We start from the raw sequence: 20,195 nt of genomic DNA on the forward strand, positions 1-20,195 counted from the left end.
GTGTGCGAATCGAGGGATTGCAACGGACAAGAATTGATAATGATAAGACTTTCGAATAAACAAATTTCGGCATAATCAGCATAAAAAGTATATAATTCGGCATCGAAAAAATTCATAATGTATTACAAAGATATACATACAATTATACGAAATGTATTGGGACTTGACGGACACAAAATGAAAACAAAAAAGAAAAAAACATCTGAAACTTATCTCTGGATATGTTCGATAGAGATGTATTATTTACACGCAACATGCACGTAAACGGAATAATAACCACAAGCATATTTCGACTTGGCAAAATTTTTTCCGAAAATTTTAAAAGAAAGATACATGTATAACTTTTCTATGTTAGATCGATAAAAATACTCAAATCTTTATTACGCACGTAACATCGCTCGCAAAGATTTGAAATTTGGCACATTCTTCGAACATATTTAAAGGTACGAAGTACAATTTTCACTCATTATTTCAATAACAATAAAACTTAAACTCGTAACATCACATCCGCGAAGTGTTTGTATAAGAATATTGATAGTTTACCGGTGACAAAAAAAATTCTACAAATATTGCAATTACACACCATGAAATATACTCAAAGAGTGTGCCAAATTTCCGATCCTTCCTACTGATATTATGCATATAAAAAATAATCAAGTATCGGTTTCAAAAAACCATACTTATATTTTCGATATCGAATTTTCGAAACATCGGGGCACGAGTTAAAATTATTCGTGCGTTTACTAACTTTACGCGCATTTGTTTGTTCGTATTTGTTTATTTTTTTTTTTTTTTCATGCAAATCTTGATTATATTTTCAGACGGAAAATAGGGGGGGTGGGGGGGGGGGGGGGGGGGAGGGGGCAAAAATTTTTGCCAAAGTCGAAAGAAGGGCCACCCTACTGCGGATATAAAGGTAAAGTCCCGCGTGAATGAAACGCCGCCTCTTGTGGTAACAATAATACCTAACATCGCATGCAGGCAAGATTAAATTGGTGGGGGAAAGTAGCGATTGCAAGCGGTAAAGCATATTTAGAGGGGTACCACCGCATGCTTTCGCGCCAGTTGCTGAAGAACTGTTGCTACAGTTCGTTACAGGCCTAACGAAACTACATTTTAACAAATTAAATACATTTCACACACGGTTCCGAATACCTTACTTGTAATAATAACGATAAAAATATCAATCATAATAATAATAAAACAATAATACTGACAACGATGACAAAGTTTCTGCTTCAATTCTGTAGCACCGTAAAATTGTAACAAAAATAATAAAAATATTCTATTTTATTTGTATCCTAAAAAATTCAGTTCCGTGTGCCTCCGAGTGTCCGGTTTTTTCTTTTTTTTTTTTTTTTTTTTTTTTGGTAATTTTTTATTTATTTATTTTTTTTTTTGTTCTACTTCTTCTCGTCCTTCTCTTACTTATCCGTTCTCATTCGTTACCACGGACGTTAAAGCGGTAAGTTTGAGTCTTTTTCGAATTTATCAAGTGACGATGTAATGTAACGTAATATAATATATGTATACATATGCAAGTTCTAATTTATTAATATAATAGATAGATACTATATGTATAATTGTATACAGTGAATTGAAGAAAGTGCTTCCGCAACAGGTTGCATATTTGTGGGTGTGATCGCGAGGTGCAGATGTGATGCAGTTTTCACTTGTGCAACACGTACGATTTCTAATGTACCTTTGGATCAATTATATGCATAACCGTCGCATAAACAACGTGTGTCTAATTAACGCGCACATTTGCTGTGCCAGGAAGTGCATTAATTATCGCGCGGCTACGTGCCAAATTCACTCAATAATCTATTCATTTATTTATTTATTTCTCGAGTTTTATTTATTCTGAAAAATCCCCCGATGACCGGCCATAATTTAGTTCGCAAATCGTGCAATTCTTTCGCACGCCCTGCAGTAACGTAAACGTATGCGTAGAACTGAAGTAAAAAATTAACACGAAAATAACGGATAAGCGGGAAGTAGTCCAGTAGATTTTTAAATCGGTCAAGAAGTAGGCGTGCGCTTAGAGAAAATGCGAAAGCTGCTGCTGCTGCGAGTGCAGTAGATGATCAATGACCTGCATAGTCGATAGATACGGACGATCGACCCAATCGGAAATCTCCGGTTATCGCGTGAATTCCATGCAGTTAACGGTGAATTTTGTATTTGCAAAAAAAGTGTCGACACCATTCGAAGCAGTCGAAAAGTTTGCGAATTTATTTTACCGAGATATTTCTCTAATCGAAGTGATGGATAACGAATGAGGGAAGGAGAGAGGAAAAAATAATTCATTGCATTCGTGTAAGTAGAACGGTTTGGAATGATAATCGTTAAACGCATATCTTGACGCTCTGAAATTCCAAGCGAGAATGTTTTATTAACGTGTATAAAAACCGGATGAGCAATAAAATGGAATAATCTGTTCGCGAGGTGAATGAACGTTGTTTTGACTACTCACGATATATCAACGTGGTCAGTGTACGGATAATTTTTATTTTTTTCATCTCACTTTCATTCGGCAAAACACTAATTTTAATACTGCACTCGACGGCGGGAAGATTGTTCTTAATTCGCGATGCTATGTTTCATATTAATATACATTACGAATGCCGTTTCTAGCAACTTTCCGTTGTCGAGTTTTGCTAGCGAGTATAACAATTACTGTTCTTAAAAATTCGACAATCGTAATCGCGGTCAAGCGGCGCGAAAAAAAATTTTAATTAAAAAGAATGTCACCTTTTAATTAAGTTAAAAAAATATAATTAAAGAAACGAAAAGAGTAGGTTAAATTTTTTCACCTAATTAGATAAAAACTTGAGGAGAAATTCTGTTTTTATTTTCTTCATCCGCAACGATAAGTCGACAGATTTCCGTGCACAATTCAATTCGGCAAACGCGTTAACTTGAAAAATTTCAGTCTCCAACACTTTTCATCCCACTTCATTCTCTGCGTTATACCTATCCCAATTCCATTGAGATCCGTGTTGCATTTTGCGAAGGTTATAAATATGAGAACTAATTGATTTTACGATCGTATCGACGACTAATGCACCGTGCAAACGTCGATCGAGCGAACGTGCGAGCAAACGAAATGATTCTCGTGCATGCTTTACGCTATGGTGTAGAAATGTAAACGCACGTGCACACATATACATGCATGAAATGTGTATTAAGCAGCCGGTGAATGCGAGTGGAAGCAATTAAATTTATCAGCAGTTCCGTTCGTTGAAACTCAAGACGAGCTCAAGAGCGGATCGTTTCGACTGTGAAAAAAAAGTAACACCTACGTGCAAGCGTTTGATAGCGAATTATTTGCACGGTCGAAATTATAGAAAAAATTCATTAATTATAACAGCAATAATTATAGGGATAAAATGTTGAAATCCTATACATATAATATATATATATATATACTACACAGGAAATTGTACGTAATATCAGAGTATCAAACTCCCTGCGGTAAAATATACCAGATATAAAGATTTATGTATATTATTGGTGAGGAAAAAAAAAAAGAAATGTACGCCAATGGATATCTCGGTTCCCGCCCAGAAAAAGTAGTACGAATTGAAAAAACGACGTTGAAGAAAATATCGTATGCCTTGCTATACTGTAACATTTCGAAAATTGACGTAATTGGTAATGATTTTGGTGACTATTTTTGAAAAAAAGAATAATCAATGTGTCGATTCGGTAGTTGTACACGTTAAGAAATGATACAATTTATGAAGATGAAGAATGCGGTATGTATTATAAAACAGCCTAACGAGTGCGATAAAACCACTATTAGAGGCAAGTAGAGTGTTGAGTTTAAAAATACACCGGTGGGTCAGGTGATCAAAATTATGTAACGCGGTAACAATGTATGTGCGGTTTTTCTTTTATTTTTACCTTTTTCCGTCTTTCGTCACATTATTCATAATAGAAATTTAACCGTTTAACATCATCGTCGTATATTCTCTCTGTTTTTTTTTTCAATCCTTCTTCCACGTTGACACGATGTGTCAAAACTACCTAGAGGCATGACGAATGGCTGTTTAGGATTATACACAAGAATAAGAAAAAAAATAATACGAGGAGAAAACGAACTTGAGCAGAGGCTGCATCGTTTAAACGGCAATGAAGAGACTCGAAATGATAATAACAGCAACAGCGATTCGTATAATGAGGACACAAAACGTTGAGTGAAAATACAAGGTAGCTCCGGCTATAATTGCTGTAAATATTTGCAAACTCCCGGCGCGCATTAGAAACGGTTCGTTTGACTCGCGCCTAGACTACCGAAAAAAAAACGCTACTTTTTTCACACAACGAACCATGTAAGGCTGTGCGACTGCAGATGATATCATATTTAATAAGGTGAAATAGTGGCATGATAGGATAATGGAATTTCATTGTTACTTATCATTGTTGCATTATCTCATACGTATATTATACGTATATTACATACGTATTATTACAACTGTCGTCAGGAGGTTTGGAGGAGAATATTTATTGTTAATCTTTGCAGCGGTGTACATACATGGCCTTGTCACTGCATACGTACGGCAGTGAGAAATTTGACGAAACTTTTAATGATTCGCCTGCAGAATTATGAAATAGCAAAACATATACTTAACCCTTTGAGTCAAAGTGTCCGTTTTTTGTATATTTAAAGAACTTTTCAACTTACTTCTTTGCGGTCTTTTCCTATTTCTGATGGTGTAATAATGGGTTTTCAATACTCGAGAGTAATTATTGCAATGTAATGTAAATTATTATTGTTAGACACAAATTGATTGACAAAAGTCGTGAAAATTGAAGTAATGAGAATAAAGAAAGTTACCTTTCTACACTTATACATGTTTTACAGAAATTACAAAATTTTTGGAGCCGCTGATTTGGATTCTGAAATCTTGTTTTCAAAATTCAAGATTGTGGATCGAATATGGCGGACCGAAATTTCACATTCAATCGAAGCCAGAAAAAAACTCCATCCTCCGAAAATCCCTGCGTAAAGTTTTTTGACCGTATTCGATCAAGTTTGAAATTTTCATCCACCATATTGAATTTTGAAAACAAGATTTCAGATTTCAAATCAACGACTCCAAAAATCACGCAAACTACTATCGCGACATAAAAGTTGACTCAAAGGATCAAAAGTGTTTCAAATTCCTAGTTACATTTTTCTCCCGTGTAATTATTGCTAAATAATGAAAAGCCGAAAATAAGTTATAAAATGAGAACCGCGGGCTGACAATTGACTCCTGTAAATACAGCGTATAATAATGGATAAAACTGATCGTCACGAGTTCAAAATCGACTGCAAATGCCTAAATTATACAAAGTGCACGAAATCTCGACGGTTTGTAAAATATTTAAAGAGAAAAGAGTACGGTTAGTAAAATACGAAATAAATAAATAAGGCGTCTCTTCGGTCGGAATAAAAGGAAGTCCGCCGGTAAAAACACCCCTGCGCGTATGGTGCAACCCTTGCCAACGGTGCCATCTGGCGGTAGAAACGATCGATAGTAAAAAGAGCGAGCGTGCACCTGCCGGAGCCGACAAAGGAGGGCAAAGGAAGGCAAAGGAAGGAACGAACCCCACCCCTCGGCAACAAAATTTCTACCCCCTATTCGACAGGCAGTGAGTGTACCGGGGGCCGTTGGAGCCGCGTGTGACGGTCGGACTCGAATTGACTCGAACGTAAAGTAGGCAAATTTTACGCCAAAGAAACGATCGCTCGGAGTAAGTAATAGATCGCAATCGTAATTCGGTGGCTCGGTCGAATTTCACGTACGTAAGGGAGTGAACTCGGGGGTGGACAAGCCGATACATAAGGGGCAGAGAATGTCGGAGCGAAAGACCGACGAAGAAAGGCTCGAGTGTGGAAGGGAGGGTAAAAACTGATCCGTACTATCGTGAGTATGATTTATACGTGTTACACGGCGGGGATGAAGAAAGGTAGAAAAATAAAGGACGGAGAGTGTGATGAGTTTTCAAACCAACTTCATACAGACACTTTGCGGAATCGGGATTAATTCTTCGCGCCAATGTTTAACCGCGGCGTGGTAAAACGGTTAATTCGTGCAAGTTGAAGAGACCGAGAGACGAAATACCTGTAGAGCTTTGTCGCTTCGGATGCACTCTACCAAGGGTTGCAAGACTTCGTCGTTGCGTTGCGTAACGTATCCGATTCGTTTTGTTTGCTTGTTTTGCTTTGACGAAACTTTGGCGTTTGGTGAAATTATTATTGCAGTTGGATAAAAAGAATATCGCCCAGTCTGATCGTTATTTTGCATCGTTAGATTGATAAAAAGAATCGTCCTACTCGGCAGTTACCGAATTTCATGCCTAACAATATTTCCTATGTTTCGTTCGAGTACACAACAATTGAGTCTGCAATCGCTTCGCGAGACGCGAAGAAGCTCGGCATCAGCTGATTTATAAGATACTTACTGACGTATGTTGCAGATCGTCCGGTGTTTCAAATTCTGCATGGATATTCAATGCACGAGTCTTACGTCGCGGACCAAATAGCCGCAATTAGGACAAAAATAATCGAGTAGGGCTAACTTTTGCGATTCGTTGAAGCAGGAGAAACAGTTTCATTCGCGTGTATAACGTGTGCCTACTTGTTAGTGGGAAAATCTGTTTTCAAACCGAACGGCCAGTTGCTGCAACGGCGCGATTATCGAGCAAACAAAACCGACCATCCTTCACAACCGACGTGGTAACAAAATTTCGGAGATAAGCTGGAAACATGAGACCAACACGGGTGGGACGAACTCGACTTATCGAAGGATTGATCCGCTATTTCGATTGGTATACACTTCATTTTTAAAAATCTGCTCTAAAACTTGGACTACGCAGAGTGTAAAAGTAAGGCAACGAGCCTCCAGAGAAATGTCAACGATTCGTTTGGGATGAAAAATCTTAGAACTGGTTCAATTTAAGGAAATGACGAAAAATCGAGTCGTCAAGTTTCGATAATTTAGAATAACGATCTTCCTTCTCTTCGTCCGCACTTTCAGTTCGGCACGAACGTTTCGTCGAGTATCCGTACACGTGTGTATCGATATACCTCTAATCTGCATCTATAACAAGCCGGATGAAAAACGGAATTAAAGAAGAGCTGCACATTTGGCAACTCTGTAAGCGCTTTAGAAAACTCAAGTTAAATTTTCCTTCTTAAAAATAATTCCATCCCGACGTAATCCGGATCGACCCGTGACCTTATTGTCGTGTAGTTCCTCCTCGTGTCCTTATAAAATGAAGAAAAATCTCCAACCGCGTCTAACATTATCATCGGGCATGTAATACGGAGTGAAGACAATAACGCGGAAATTGAACGATCCAGTCCGGAATAGCTGTTTAAAATGAAATACGTAGGTCTGCACTTTGTCAAGGAATATACCGCATCGTTTATATTTTAAAACAGTTACTTAAATCGAATTTCTATCATGTACACCTCGACACGCATGCGTATTAAAAATCCGTTCAACTTATTAGCTGCGTAATATCTGCGCAAATTGTACCGCGCGTACTAAAATTGTAGTAGGAAAAGAACACGCGTGCTCGTATTACGAACCCCGCAATATATCTTTGTCAACGACCGTACTTACGTATATAATACACGTATATAGGCACCTTGCAATACACGAGGGAGACGGAACGAGGCGTAAGTCTATGGAAATTGAAATATAAATTATAAAAAAAAAAAAAAAAAAAAACAAATCATAAATTCCACCAAACCGTATTACCCTGATAGGTATACATTAGATCTCCAATTTTACAATCAACGTATCAATATTGTCTGGTAGGTAATTTAACGCACAGTTGAAATCGATTTTTATTCACTTTAATTGACCCCGAGTTTTCATGCACGTTCAAATCACATAAGAATCCTCTTTTTTTATTACAATAAGTATTACTTTGGTTTATTTTATTTAACATTACAGCCTCTGCGGAATCATAATTTTCACGTCACATGGTATAAAAATGTTCGACGATATTTTTGGTTCGATATTCTTGCACACGTGCGATAATAAATACACTGACAAACACACACACACACACACACACACACGCGCGTGATACACTTTCGCAAGCACGCCTATTTACCCAGCTGTGCCATGCTTTTTACGATGATATTATACGATCTGCTGTTATTCCTCATATATATGTATACAATCTAATATACATATATACACGTACATACGTACATATACGTACGACGAACTTTACGAGAGCGTAATTCGCCGTTATACATATCACTTATGTAACGATACATTGGTACGGGTCGGTTTGTTGGCTCTACGTGTTACTACAATCGAAAACACTCGCTTTGATAGCCTGACCGAAAAAATTCAATGAACTTTATGATGTGGATATACCTAGGATATAAATGTGCAGTGATCGTAAATCGCAATTCGAAGGCGATGATTACCGTATTACGAGAAACGATACACATAGCGATTGTGCGAACGATGAATAAAAAGATTTATGGAGAACCGAACCGCGCGTGCAGCGCAAAAATTAACGATCTTGTTTGTTTGTTTTTCATTTTTATAAATTTATTAATTTTTTTTTTTTTTTTATTCACACATTTCTCATTCGTATTACAAGAAGATCATTGCTCGTACGATGAAACGTTGACTTTCAAACGAACTCGTACAAATTCTTTCACGAGAATTATACACGACAGAAATTCTAATAGGGTGTAATTGAACCACCCGTCCGATTCAGCCTTGTACTTATTATAACTTGTTGAAACTGATTGTGAGCTATGAGAAACGTGCGGTCATGATTTTATGTATTTGAGAAACGAATAGCAAGTCTTTTTATATACACAATTACACATTAACGCTCAACGAATAACACTCGAGTGGTTGTATACATATTTATACACGTAATCACGATGTTAATGAGGGTGAAATTCGGACATTAAAAGCCTGCGTATCGGTTAAATTGTTCGATTCGACAATTGTTAGAAATATATTCCAATCCTAAAATAGTCACAATTTATACGAATCGTTTACCAAGGTGACAATATATACATGTATACGACGATTATGCAACTATTTTTGGCAATAGGTATAGTATAACAAATTCCTGTTACAACACTGTTCAATAAACCTAATGTGATTGTATAGATGAAATGTTTATTTGTAGCAGCGCGAATCGTGGCAACCCAAGGTATAATTTTCAATTTATTATAAACAACATAATATCGTCATTTTCACAAACAGCTCGCCAGGACGATAAAATATATTATATTACGAAATGAATAAATTTTGTTTTTGTTCCTCAGTCTTTGAATCCCGAGCAACGAAGGATAAAATTAATTTTTTTTAAATATCGTCATCACACGTAGAGGAATGATTGCACACACAGACATATATCGTACAGGATTTTGTGTCACAGAAATTTCGGGCGAAATTTACTTATCCTCCGCGTTTCTGTTTTTTTTTTTTTTTTCTTGTTTTTTTGTTGTTCAACAACCTCTCGCATCTAATTCCCGCCAATTCTACAATCGCGTCGCGACGATCAAAAGGATACAAATTAAAAATGTATCATGCAGTTTCTACTACAAAACAACAATCAGATGTACCTCAAATGTCATCTAAACCCAACGATCGGATCGTGAGAATTTAAAGACCTGAATTGGATTCCCTAAATTCGTCGCAAGTCGTTAATTACGCAGATCAGCAGCTGGAATAAAATAAACTAAAAATTCATTGCGTTCGTTATCAAATTTTCATCCGCGTAGCTATCGCGACAGCTGTTACTAAGATACGAAAAATAGTTAGGTGTTATAAAGTAAAAAATCCAAAGTGAAGCAGTCGTATAATGTGAGCCGTCTAGTGTTAAGACTTTAACGGATAGACCAAGGTTTTCTCTATTCCTAATCGATACAGGCTTATACTTCAGGTATATTGTAATACACATACGTCGCGTGTATAATACTGCGCGAGTTTAAATTCATACGAACGCACTTATGCTCGAGTTTAGTGATCTCTCGATAACGCTGATGTGAAATAGGTGTGTTTTCACGATGGATCGGAGGATAAAAATATGATAAGAATCATCACATTTTCTGTAAAATTTTGTTTCAATCGTTCAACGCGAATAAGTTTAATCGTTGCAGTTATTATAAAGGTATAATACGAACGTTGGGTACCCAATTTACAGATAATTCTCACGTTATTATAATCAGCGTCATCATCATCATCGTTCGCTATAAAAGTTTACAGCAATTGCAGCAAACTTCGTCCTGTAACACGATTCATTGAAACAAATGTCTGTATATTTTTTCTGCCAATGATCCAATGATCCAGATCCATATCGTTGAAGATTTTATCCAAAATCTATGAAACTTAAATTCGTCGAAAAGACCTCTAAAAGATATCTTATGCGGCATTTTCTGACGCCTAACATAAAAGATGTCCTTGGGGCCTTACGGAGGTTAGAAAATGAGGCTTAAGACATCCTTTAGACGTCTTTTCGACGGAATTGACTTTGGTGCTGCCTGGGTACCTACGTGTATATGTAAATAAACAATGGCGATCCGAAGTACCGCACAGATCCCTTTACATCGTGATAGCCAAAGAAACGTCCTCCAGCAAGCAATGCGCGATGAAAAAAAAACGTTCAGTTAACGTGGGATATAAGAAAGAATAAAGTCATTGGGGTAAGGTTCAGGGAAAAACGGTGATTTCGCATTTTGTTGCGGCGTTATAGAGTGCGTTCCTGACAATTGACGTACACGTGGATAAAACTGATCACACCAAAGCATCCGCAGATAACTTATCTTTGTCATTTCATACGATTACGCAAGAAAATTAACAACCGCGACGATGTTACCGACACAAGATTTACAACGAGAAAAAAAAGGTAGAGGAAAAAAAAAAGAAAAAAATGGCACGCGAATGTTGACGAACCAAATTATAACTTGCATTTCATGTATACGTGTATTTTACCGCGTGTTTATAAAGCTCTGTTCTTCTTTTGTACCCTCAATTTTATCAAACCTACGCTACAGGCATGTATAGCTATAGCTGATCATCGGATTTTCTTTAAAGCCAGAGTTTCTCTCGAAAAGTTAAAACGAGCTGAAAAACGAAGGTGTAAGTAGTCGTTTGAAAATTCAATACGCCGCAATCTTCAGACCCCGACTTTCCCTCCTTTGTATTGCTATGTATTAAATATTGAGATGATTTCTCTGTCGGACTCGATTCTGCAATCAAGGAATAAAATATTTCGTAAGAGTTTCGAACGGAATGATAAAAAAAAAAAAAAAGTGAATAAAGATTCACAAGCTCATTTCATTATGCATACGACGAGTCTTCGATTCGTCGTCTAAGACGTTCTTACATACACATTGACGTATCGTGAAACTTTTATCCATCCATAAATAATAAGCCGATTGAATTTCATTTCTTTCATCATAAACGAAAAAAAAACCAGTTCTCTGAACAAAATGAAAATGAGTTTATTGCGGTAGCTATTATTAGAAAATTTAGTACACATATGTTACTTTTCCATTTAATTACGGCTATACCCGTGATGAATATATTTTACGGAACAATTGCGACAATTTGTTGCAATAATGAAATAATAAACCAACGTTAAGGCCTTGTTTGACTGAAAAAATTTGGTAAACCATTCAAGATTGAAATAGTCACCAGAAACTCTAATATCGACGACTAAGTGTGTAATTACAGGAAATAGTTAGTCTCGTACACACTTCCAACTAATATTTAGACAGTCACTGAAACAGCGTCGATTTAGCAAAAAACCTACCAACCATACAACGAATGAAATTTCTCTTTCGATATAAAAATCCAACTCCGATTATTATTTAATGCTGCAACGCGCGACTCTTCGCCGAGTCTACCGCAAGCGTGTAAGTTTATCGCTCGTGATGAATTCTGTACACAAGGGAAATTCGTGCCGATATCGAAGTAACGAAAAGGTTTTCAAACCGGGTTTAAGGCGAGCTAGTCCCACGACATAGACTCGCAGACCATGCCTGGTTCGCGTCGTTAGCGAGAAACGAAGTCACCCACTTGCAGGATTGGAGCAACGGGGTATCGCCGAGTTGCCGCTCGTGCTATCATTTATATTAACGGACGGATCGATCCTCTTATGCCTATCTATCAGGTTTTACCCACCACGGCTCGAAGGCTACGTAGATAGATAGACATGCGAAGGCTGGTGGCAGCCTACGCTGTATGAATAGTGAATACGTATTATTATTTCACATATATCCCCCGAACTTCGCAATGCCGCGTGACGATTCCACGACGAGAAGTACAGACTGCGTTTCGCATCGACCGGCGTCCAAATTTCTCTGTTTTGCAAAAATTAGGTACAAACCAAATTGCAAGTTGCAACCCCTCGCGTTATTGCGAGATTGAAAAATTAGTAACGTTAGCGTCTGTCGATGCAGGTTTATGGAAAATGTTGTGTTTTCGCGTGATAAAGCAGAACGTGCTCGTACGTTGCCAATTTCTATTTTTCTATTCTTCTTGATGGAAACAGACGACGCTAACAAACGACGGTAAAAAGAATGAGTAATAAAAAAGGGGAAGAAAATATAAAAAGCCAACTTCAGCCCACACAATCAACCCCCCTGTTACACATACGAATAATAACAAATGCCGGTGTAAGTATCGCGTCGATTAGACGTTATTTATAATGCATGCCTGTAATCTTGACATTTCTTCGAGATCGTTGAAAGAAGAGGTTAAAAGCGTCGAAAAAAAGAGAGACTAAGACGAGAGTACAGAGAATTTGTAAGGTGCAGGTTTCTTCCACCTTACCGTACTCGTTACACGTACGTATTCGCATATCTACGTACAGCCGACAACGACACGTAGCTCGAGGTGTTCGACCAGCAGCATTCTTACGTTCATCCCGTTCCTCCGCATCTTCCCTGCATGTAACTAAACTCGGTCAATGCACCGTTGCGTTACAGCGGTTGCGGCAGTGACCGGCATCTGCTGAACGGTACATTGGAGAGTGAAAATAAGATGGGAACGACAAACGCGGACACCGAGACGGGGCATCAAAACGACGAGGCGAGCGTGGCGGGAGGCTCGATCGAGTCCTTCTTCGCAAACGCGGTGATCCTTGTAACCGGAGCGACCGGCTTCCTGGGCAAAGCGCTGCTCGAGAAGCTGCTGAGATCCTGTCCTCGACTCGGCACGATTTACGTCCTTATACGCGCGAAGAAAGGACAATCCGTCGAACAGAGGCACCAGGAGCTCATGGACAACCCGGTAAGAATTATCCTGTATATTCCTGTTTTTTCCCCTTTTTTCCTTTCCTTCTTTTTTACTCTTTTTTTTTATTTATTCCTGCAGCAAACAGAGATCGTCGACGTGCACCGTTGTAGGTAATTTTACGTTTATAGATAGAAATGAAAAACTGATAATTTTCTAACCGTTATATTACACCTCGGCCTCAAGGTTTATTCTTTACACAGGTATACATGTAATTATTTGCAAGTAATCTAAGGTGTACGCGCAGAAAAACAAACGTACATATTTTTTACACTACTACGTACGACTAATCGATAATTATACGTCCGATTGAAAGAAATTAAAATACAAAAATAAAAACATAAATAATTATAATTCCACGTACCGTAACACGACTTTTCTCGGCTACAGAATTCTTCGTTAGCTGGGCGGGGATGAAATTTTTCCCGGGGACGAATAGAAGTATTTGCGAAATTTTCAATTCGACGAATTTACCATTCTTTCAATGTTGGCGAAATTTTTAAGAACGAGTCGAATTTCGCCATACATTTTCAATGTATCCTACCAATTGCCACATTATACCTGTATCTTATAACATTCATAAGATAAATGAATTGGCAAAGTTTCACTTTTCCATGGCAATTTGTAAAATCATAAAAATTTCTTAAAAGGTTACAACGCGATGTATGAAGAAATTCTTGGAAAGAATGGCGTTTTAAGTGAAAATAAAGAGTAAATTTGCATTTGAAAAAATCCCTTCCACATAAATCGCCCCGTGATTTGCATATACGTTCTTTGGAAAGTAGTTCATCAAGAATGCAACCGCATGGAATGCAAAGTTTCTTGGTTAGTAATAACGAAAAGAATTGTATGTGTGATTTGCATAGTCGCGAAGGAAAAAGAATAAGCAAAAAAAAAAAGAAAAAAAAAAAACAACTTGTTTAGTGAACGAATATTTTTAGCGAACGCGTTTATTTTATTGCCGCGAGAGTATTTAGATTCCAAATGAAAGCGATACTGGCAAAATGCCGATCGTGTAACATCTATACTATACGTCGTACAATGAAACTTTGTGTATACTATACTTTTTAAGCCGGCTGTACAAGGTAGGCGAAGAGTCGAACCCACTGATGACTGGGTGTAATAATTGATCAATTGAGGGAGAGAGAGAGAGAGAGGGGGGGGGAGAGAAAGATAAAATGAGAGAAAGAAACGAATAAAAGTGGAAATATAGGTATGTCTTTCACTTCGATTACGAGGAGGAGTGTGGAACGTCGCTCAAGGACGAAATCCACACGCGTCATCGTTGAAGAATTATTACACTGTTACAATTTATTGCGTGCAGCTATATTGTTGAATAAAATTAAGATTCAACAAGTTATATAACATTGAGCAACGTTGCAACTTTCCCCCAATAATTTTGACACACGCGCGTACCACCAGGTATAATACACGTATGTGAATATTATTTTTTAACAAATTGTAAATGGGCACCTATGTACGTATAAAAATGTACCGTAACGATCGGGACACGTGATCGATACGGCGGGAAAAAAGGAACTTGATATCGTGAACGACGGCTCATCTTCGTCCATAGGCGTACAATTTATCGAGATTCCAAAATCGTACTTCAGATTATTCGCTCTCTTAAGACGATAAAAATTCTTTCCATCTTACATGTCTAATTCCGACTCCACGTGGTGGCAACCTACTTATTCGTGTTATAAATATTACGTCCGTTGCCGATCACTCTCGTAGCGCGCGTGTGATAATCATCGACCTGAATTCATTGCAGTACGGAAAAGCAATATTATACGTAGAGCGAAAGATCGTCCTAGAGTCGAGGAGTCCTGAGGTTTCCAATGACAAATATCGATAAACGATCCTGCCTCGACGATTTGAAAAATTGAATAAACGAAAAACGATAAAATCAGAAGAAACTACTAACTTCTTCTCTTTCCTCGACGTGACCGACAGGTTTTCAACAGAATACGATGGGAGTATCCCGGCAACATTGGCAAAGTGATACCGGTCAAGGGTGACGTCGCAATGCCGGATCTCGGTCTCAGCCCCGAAGACAGAGCGATGCTGACCCAGAGGGTGACGATAGTTTTTCACAGCGCGGCTACGGTCAGATTTGACGAGCCCTTAAAAGTAGCCGTCAACCTCAATACGCGAGGCACCGAGCGAATGGTAGAGCTCTGCAAGTCCATGGAGAATTTGGTCAGCTTCGTCCACGTCAGTACCGCCTACAGTAACGCTGATCAAAAGCGTATCCGAGAAGCGGTTTACACGTAAGTTTCACCGAGGAGAAGACGAGGAGTGGAGAGATGAGTAAAAGGAAAAATATTGGGAATGAAAATATGGCGTTGCGACATAAGAATGTGATCCGAGTCAATCTCTACGATTTAATTCTTTTTTTTTTAATATGTTACGTTAGATTAAAAACTAAGCGACACGTATCTTTTTTTTTTCGTACGCCATTGAATAATTTAAGAAGGTGAAAACATCCTGCAAAGTCAGGCGTGTCAAACGGCGATTTGGTAATTTTTTTTTTTTTTTTTTTTTTTTAATTGAGAAAATTATATTTTTCATGTCTCGTTACGAGAAAACTTTTCCAGCTGGATTGGTTAAAAAAATATTACGTTCTTGTGGTTGAAACTGCCAAATCACCCCTTGACATGGCTTAGTTTGGAAGTTTCACCCATTTAAAGTGTTTAATGGCAGCTGAAAAAAATACGTATCGCTTGGTTTTTAGTCTACTGTAACATATTGCAAAAGAAATCAAATTGGAGAGATCGAGCTGAGATACCTTCCTTGCTAGTGTCCCATATTTAATTTTTAGATACCTTTTTCGTCGTATTTTTTTCGGGGAATTTGTTGAACAACTCAAGCTTCACAGCTTGCACCGGACTTCTCGTACTTTCGTATTCGCGTACAAGTGACCTAAAACAATTTGCTAATAGCCCAGTTCTCGCGGCAATATTGCTCAGCCACGCCCCCGACCTTCGTTTCCGATAACATATACAGCAGAACCTCCGTTATCCGAACTAATTTGTGACTAAGTCTCGTTCGGATAATCAAAAGATTGGATAACCGAAATGCAGTTTTTACCTCAAGGTATAACGATATTTACAACACAAATTTAAATCGACAAACAGTCCGTACTTGGCGTTCGGATAAATCAAGTCACGTGTCGGATAATCGAGGTTCTACGGTACCCGGAGAATCGATCTCCCAATAAAAAAGCGTCTTTTACACTCCAGCACGAGAATTCTACCCCAGGCGATGATCGAGATGTGCGAAAACCTCGACGACGAGACGTTGGCGCTCCTGGAGAAGAGGCTAATCGGCAAGCATCCGAACACGTACACACTGACGAAAGGACTCGCCGAACAAATCGTCTCGACGAAGGGCGTCGGCTTGCCAATAGCCATAGTCAGGCCCAGCATAGTGTGCGCGGCTTATCAGGAACCGTTTCCCGGATGGGTCGACAACGTCTGCGGAATCACGGGTGAGCGCGACACCTCTCGACCCCTCGACCATCCGTCTCAACCTTCATCTTTCCGCACGCACCTTCAAAGGTGGAAATTCGCGAGTATTCTTCTCATTCAGATTCGAACGAATCTTCGCATCGATCGATCGTTTCGAGTCAGATCTACACGTGTACGTCACAGCCCGTCCTGAAATAAATTTCCGGCAAAAGGGTGCGGGAACCCTGGAGGAGTTCCACCCTCGATTCATCCGATTCTTCATCGGGGCTACATAAAGGGATCGTAGGGTGAGAGACGCGTCCTTGAAATTGAGGAAACTTCGGGGTGCTGCTGTAGTATACGATTATCTCTTTCCTCTACGTGACCGGCAGCGAAACTGGGTTACAAAATTGGGTGAAAGTACTTATACGCGTGCCTACATCGGCTCTAGCCATGAAAAGCTATAAGGATCTCAAGATATCACGTTTCAAACTATCGACGGCTTAGCCGACTCAAGCGAGCGACGTATCGTTGGAAACCTTTCAATGACGGTCGGTTGAGGGGCTGCGAGATAATCACGAAAGATGCTCGTCCCAGTGTACGGATACGATTAGCAACCTCTTACCGTGCGTCGTCTCAAATCCGTGTAAAACGATAGGTTCCTTTCCAGCGATCGGTATGTAATAAAATTCCGTATTGCGAGTAATAATAAAAAAATAATAACAATAGTAGTAACAACAGAATCTCGCGTCCTTCGCCAAGCCGCGATTATCGCGTTAATTACTTGTCCGAGACCCGTTTATACCCGTTTCACCAAAGTATCGAGGTTGTGAAAAAAATTCACGAAACTCTGCTTAGATCATGCAGTTGCGCAAGTCGATAGTTTTTATATTACACCTAGGCATTGCACACACTTGGAATATGCAAATTCTAACAAGCGAAACCGCATAATCGCACACAGGAATAATGATGGAAATTGGCCGAGGAACGATACGGAGTATCGTTTGCAACGCTGATCTGATCGTCGATGTCGTCCCGGTCGATCAAGTCGTCAACACCCTGATATCAGCAGCTTGGCACAACGTCATGTGCAGACCGAAATCACTTCAGATCTACAACTGTACGAGCGGATCGTTAAATCCGATCAGGTACCAACCCAAATCTCCCCCCACCCCTCCCTTTTTCCGATTCCCCGTGATTTCGAGGGAGAAAAGAAGCTCGTTTTTTATCGTCTTTCCACGTGTTCCGAAACGCTGTACGTTTCTCCCGTACGCACGATCAATGTTCGATGGTTTTGGCGGACGTTGTATATAATTTATCGTTTCAGGTGGTCGGAATTTGGAAGTCTGACGAGGAAGCACGCTATCGATTCACCGACGAAATACGTCATGTGGTATCCGGGATTTACCTTCAGGACAAATAAATTCATCCACAAGCTATTGGTCGGAATTTTACACTTTTTACCAGCGTTTATAATCGACCTTGTCCTCAGATGCCAAGGTGGAAAGCCCATGTGAGTAATGCGACAAAAGTATACTTATATATTGTATTTTACCAATAGATCACCGATTCCTCAACCTAATCGGATTAACTTGTGATTCCTTCTCATATTTTTATCCAAAGTTCATTCAACCTGAGACAGATGTTTTCATTGATAGTTTCGCCAAATCGATACGCGCGATAACGACTATCGGATATACATTGATGTAATACTATTATACGCAATGTCAGTTCGGCAACTTCTGGGACAAATTGTTCGATCATAAACCTCGTTGTAAACTTATTGTAATCGTACATTGACATTCGACAACGTTCAAGGAGATATCAATAGAAATTCATTTCGTACGGCAATGAATCATCATTGAATCAAAGATACCGTCCCTCTGTTTCGGTTGTTCAAAATATCTTTGATCGTTACTTTTCCCCTTCAACAAATTTCTCACTTCATCCTGTATAAGTTGTGATAAAACAACAACTTGCAAATCCTCTGGAATGATTTGCAATTTTTCGTCTATACACAGAATGATGAAGATAACGCGAAGGTTTGAGAAAGCGGCGAAAACCGGTGAATTTTTTGCTGTAAACGAATGGCTATTCGAGGCTGATAATATGAAGAATTTAGTCAAAGACGTGAAAATGACGAGTGACGCGAACGAGTTCAACGTCGACATGACCTACATGGATTGGGATGCCTACGTTCATCAGTACATGCTTGGAATTAGAAAATACATATTAAAAGACAGTCCGGACACCCTAACCAAGGCTAGAAGCCGGCTTCTGAAGTGAGTATACGAGTGCTTTGTTTTATAAATCATTTTCTTGTTGCGTGTAACGTCAGTGGTGATATTGATTTTCTTTCATGTTACTTTATTTATTTATGTATTTATCTTTTCTTCGTTTTTCAGACTCTACTGGGCTCACAGAATAACGCAGGCGTTCAGTGTCATCGTTGTCATAAAAATGATAGCTAGTTTTGGTCGGTGATGTTTGTGAAACGGAGCAAAACGAGAGAAAAAAAGGGGGAAAAAATTATTCTTATTTCAGTCTGTCGATGTTCTGTGAAAAAAATATTTATTCGCTTTTTTTTTTCTTTTTTTTTCTTTCGATTTCATTTTTTCATATAATCATCATTACGCACCTCAACTATTGCCACGTGAGGTTTTCGAACGAGGAATCTGACGGAAAAAATGGGAGGGGGGCAAAGAATGAAAGAAGTAAAAAAAGGAACAAAAGTACTTTATAAGATAGCGTTATCATACTAATATAGCCTTGTAGATGTACATACATTACGATGCCGTTTACTGTTTTATTATATTTACTGTTCCACAATGTATTATCAACGATAATGTGAGGAAGTTACATTCGGAGACCGGACGATGTATTATACGACACGTAACATGCAGTTATACGCGAAAATATTATTTAATTATAGGGATTGATGTGGAGATTAAAAAGAAACGTGTTTAATTTAATTTTTGCATATTTGTTTCCTTTACTTTCTCTTTCTCACTCTCAACTTTAATCTATTCCTCACGTGTTTTCTCTTTTAACCTCTGATTCGTCATTCAATTCTACCGTTAACATTACGGGCATTTCAGTATACCTAAATGCTTATACAGCCACGCGACAAAGGACCAAGTGCATACCAAAGAATATTTTCCAATAACGAAGAGAAAGATACGAAAATACCGTCACTATTGAAGAATTGTCTGTAGTAATTCGAGTGTTTTTTATTCAATTTATTTGAGGACAGTGTTAATTAAACGCGGTGTTACTAACGCGATAATAATCGTAAAAATGATTACGAAAATGACGATGGTATAATTATACTGGTACAACTCTCAAGTATACATGTATAAATATTTTATACTACTTTTTTGAAAGTCAAAAAAAATATGGAAGATTAATATTACTCTTGGAATACGGATGAATGTTTCATCAATTCTCATGTGGATCG

The 20,195-nt window shown here is 38.5% G+C and overlaps 1 protein-coding gene across 4 annotated transcripts; it reads left to right on the plus strand.

Annotated features, from left to right (window-relative positions):
• Positions 1 to 1,077: 1,077 nt before the first annotated feature.
• On the plus strand, positions 1,078 to 19,710 carry LOC124179647 (putative fatty acyl-CoA reductase CG5065). Of its 4 annotated transcripts, none has more exons than XM_046564254.1 (8): positions 1,078 to 1,465; positions 12,980 to 13,283; positions 15,243 to 15,559; positions 16,532 to 16,779; positions 17,700 to 17,886; positions 18,066 to 18,251; positions 18,760 to 19,020; positions 19,144 to 19,710. In XM_046564254.1, exons 2-8 carry the CDS (start codon positions 13,035 to 13,037, stop codon positions 19,220 to 19,222), a joined length of 1,527 nt encoding a protein of 508 aa, XP_046420210.1. In that variant the 5' UTR covers positions 1,078 to 1,465; positions 12,980 to 13,034; the 3' UTR covers positions 19,223 to 19,710. The 4 variants fall into 4 exon arrangements, with proteins under 4 accessions (XP_046420210.1, XP_046420213.1, XP_046420211.1 ...); XM_046564257.1 differs by lacking the exon at positions 1,078 to 1,465 and adding an exon at positions 2,300 to 2,319; XM_046564255.1 differs by lacking the exon at positions 1,078 to 1,465 and adding an exon at positions 5,576 to 5,918.
• Positions 19,711 to 20,195: the final 485 nt, after the last annotated feature.

The sequence above is a fragment of the Neodiprion fabricii genome, chromosome 4, assembly GCF_021155785.1.
Source record: "Neodiprion fabricii isolate iyNeoFabr1 chromosome 4, iyNeoFabr1.1, whole genome shotgun sequence".
Lineage (NCBI taxonomy): Eukaryota > Metazoa > Arthropoda > Insecta > Hymenoptera > Diprionidae > Neodiprion > Neodiprion fabricii.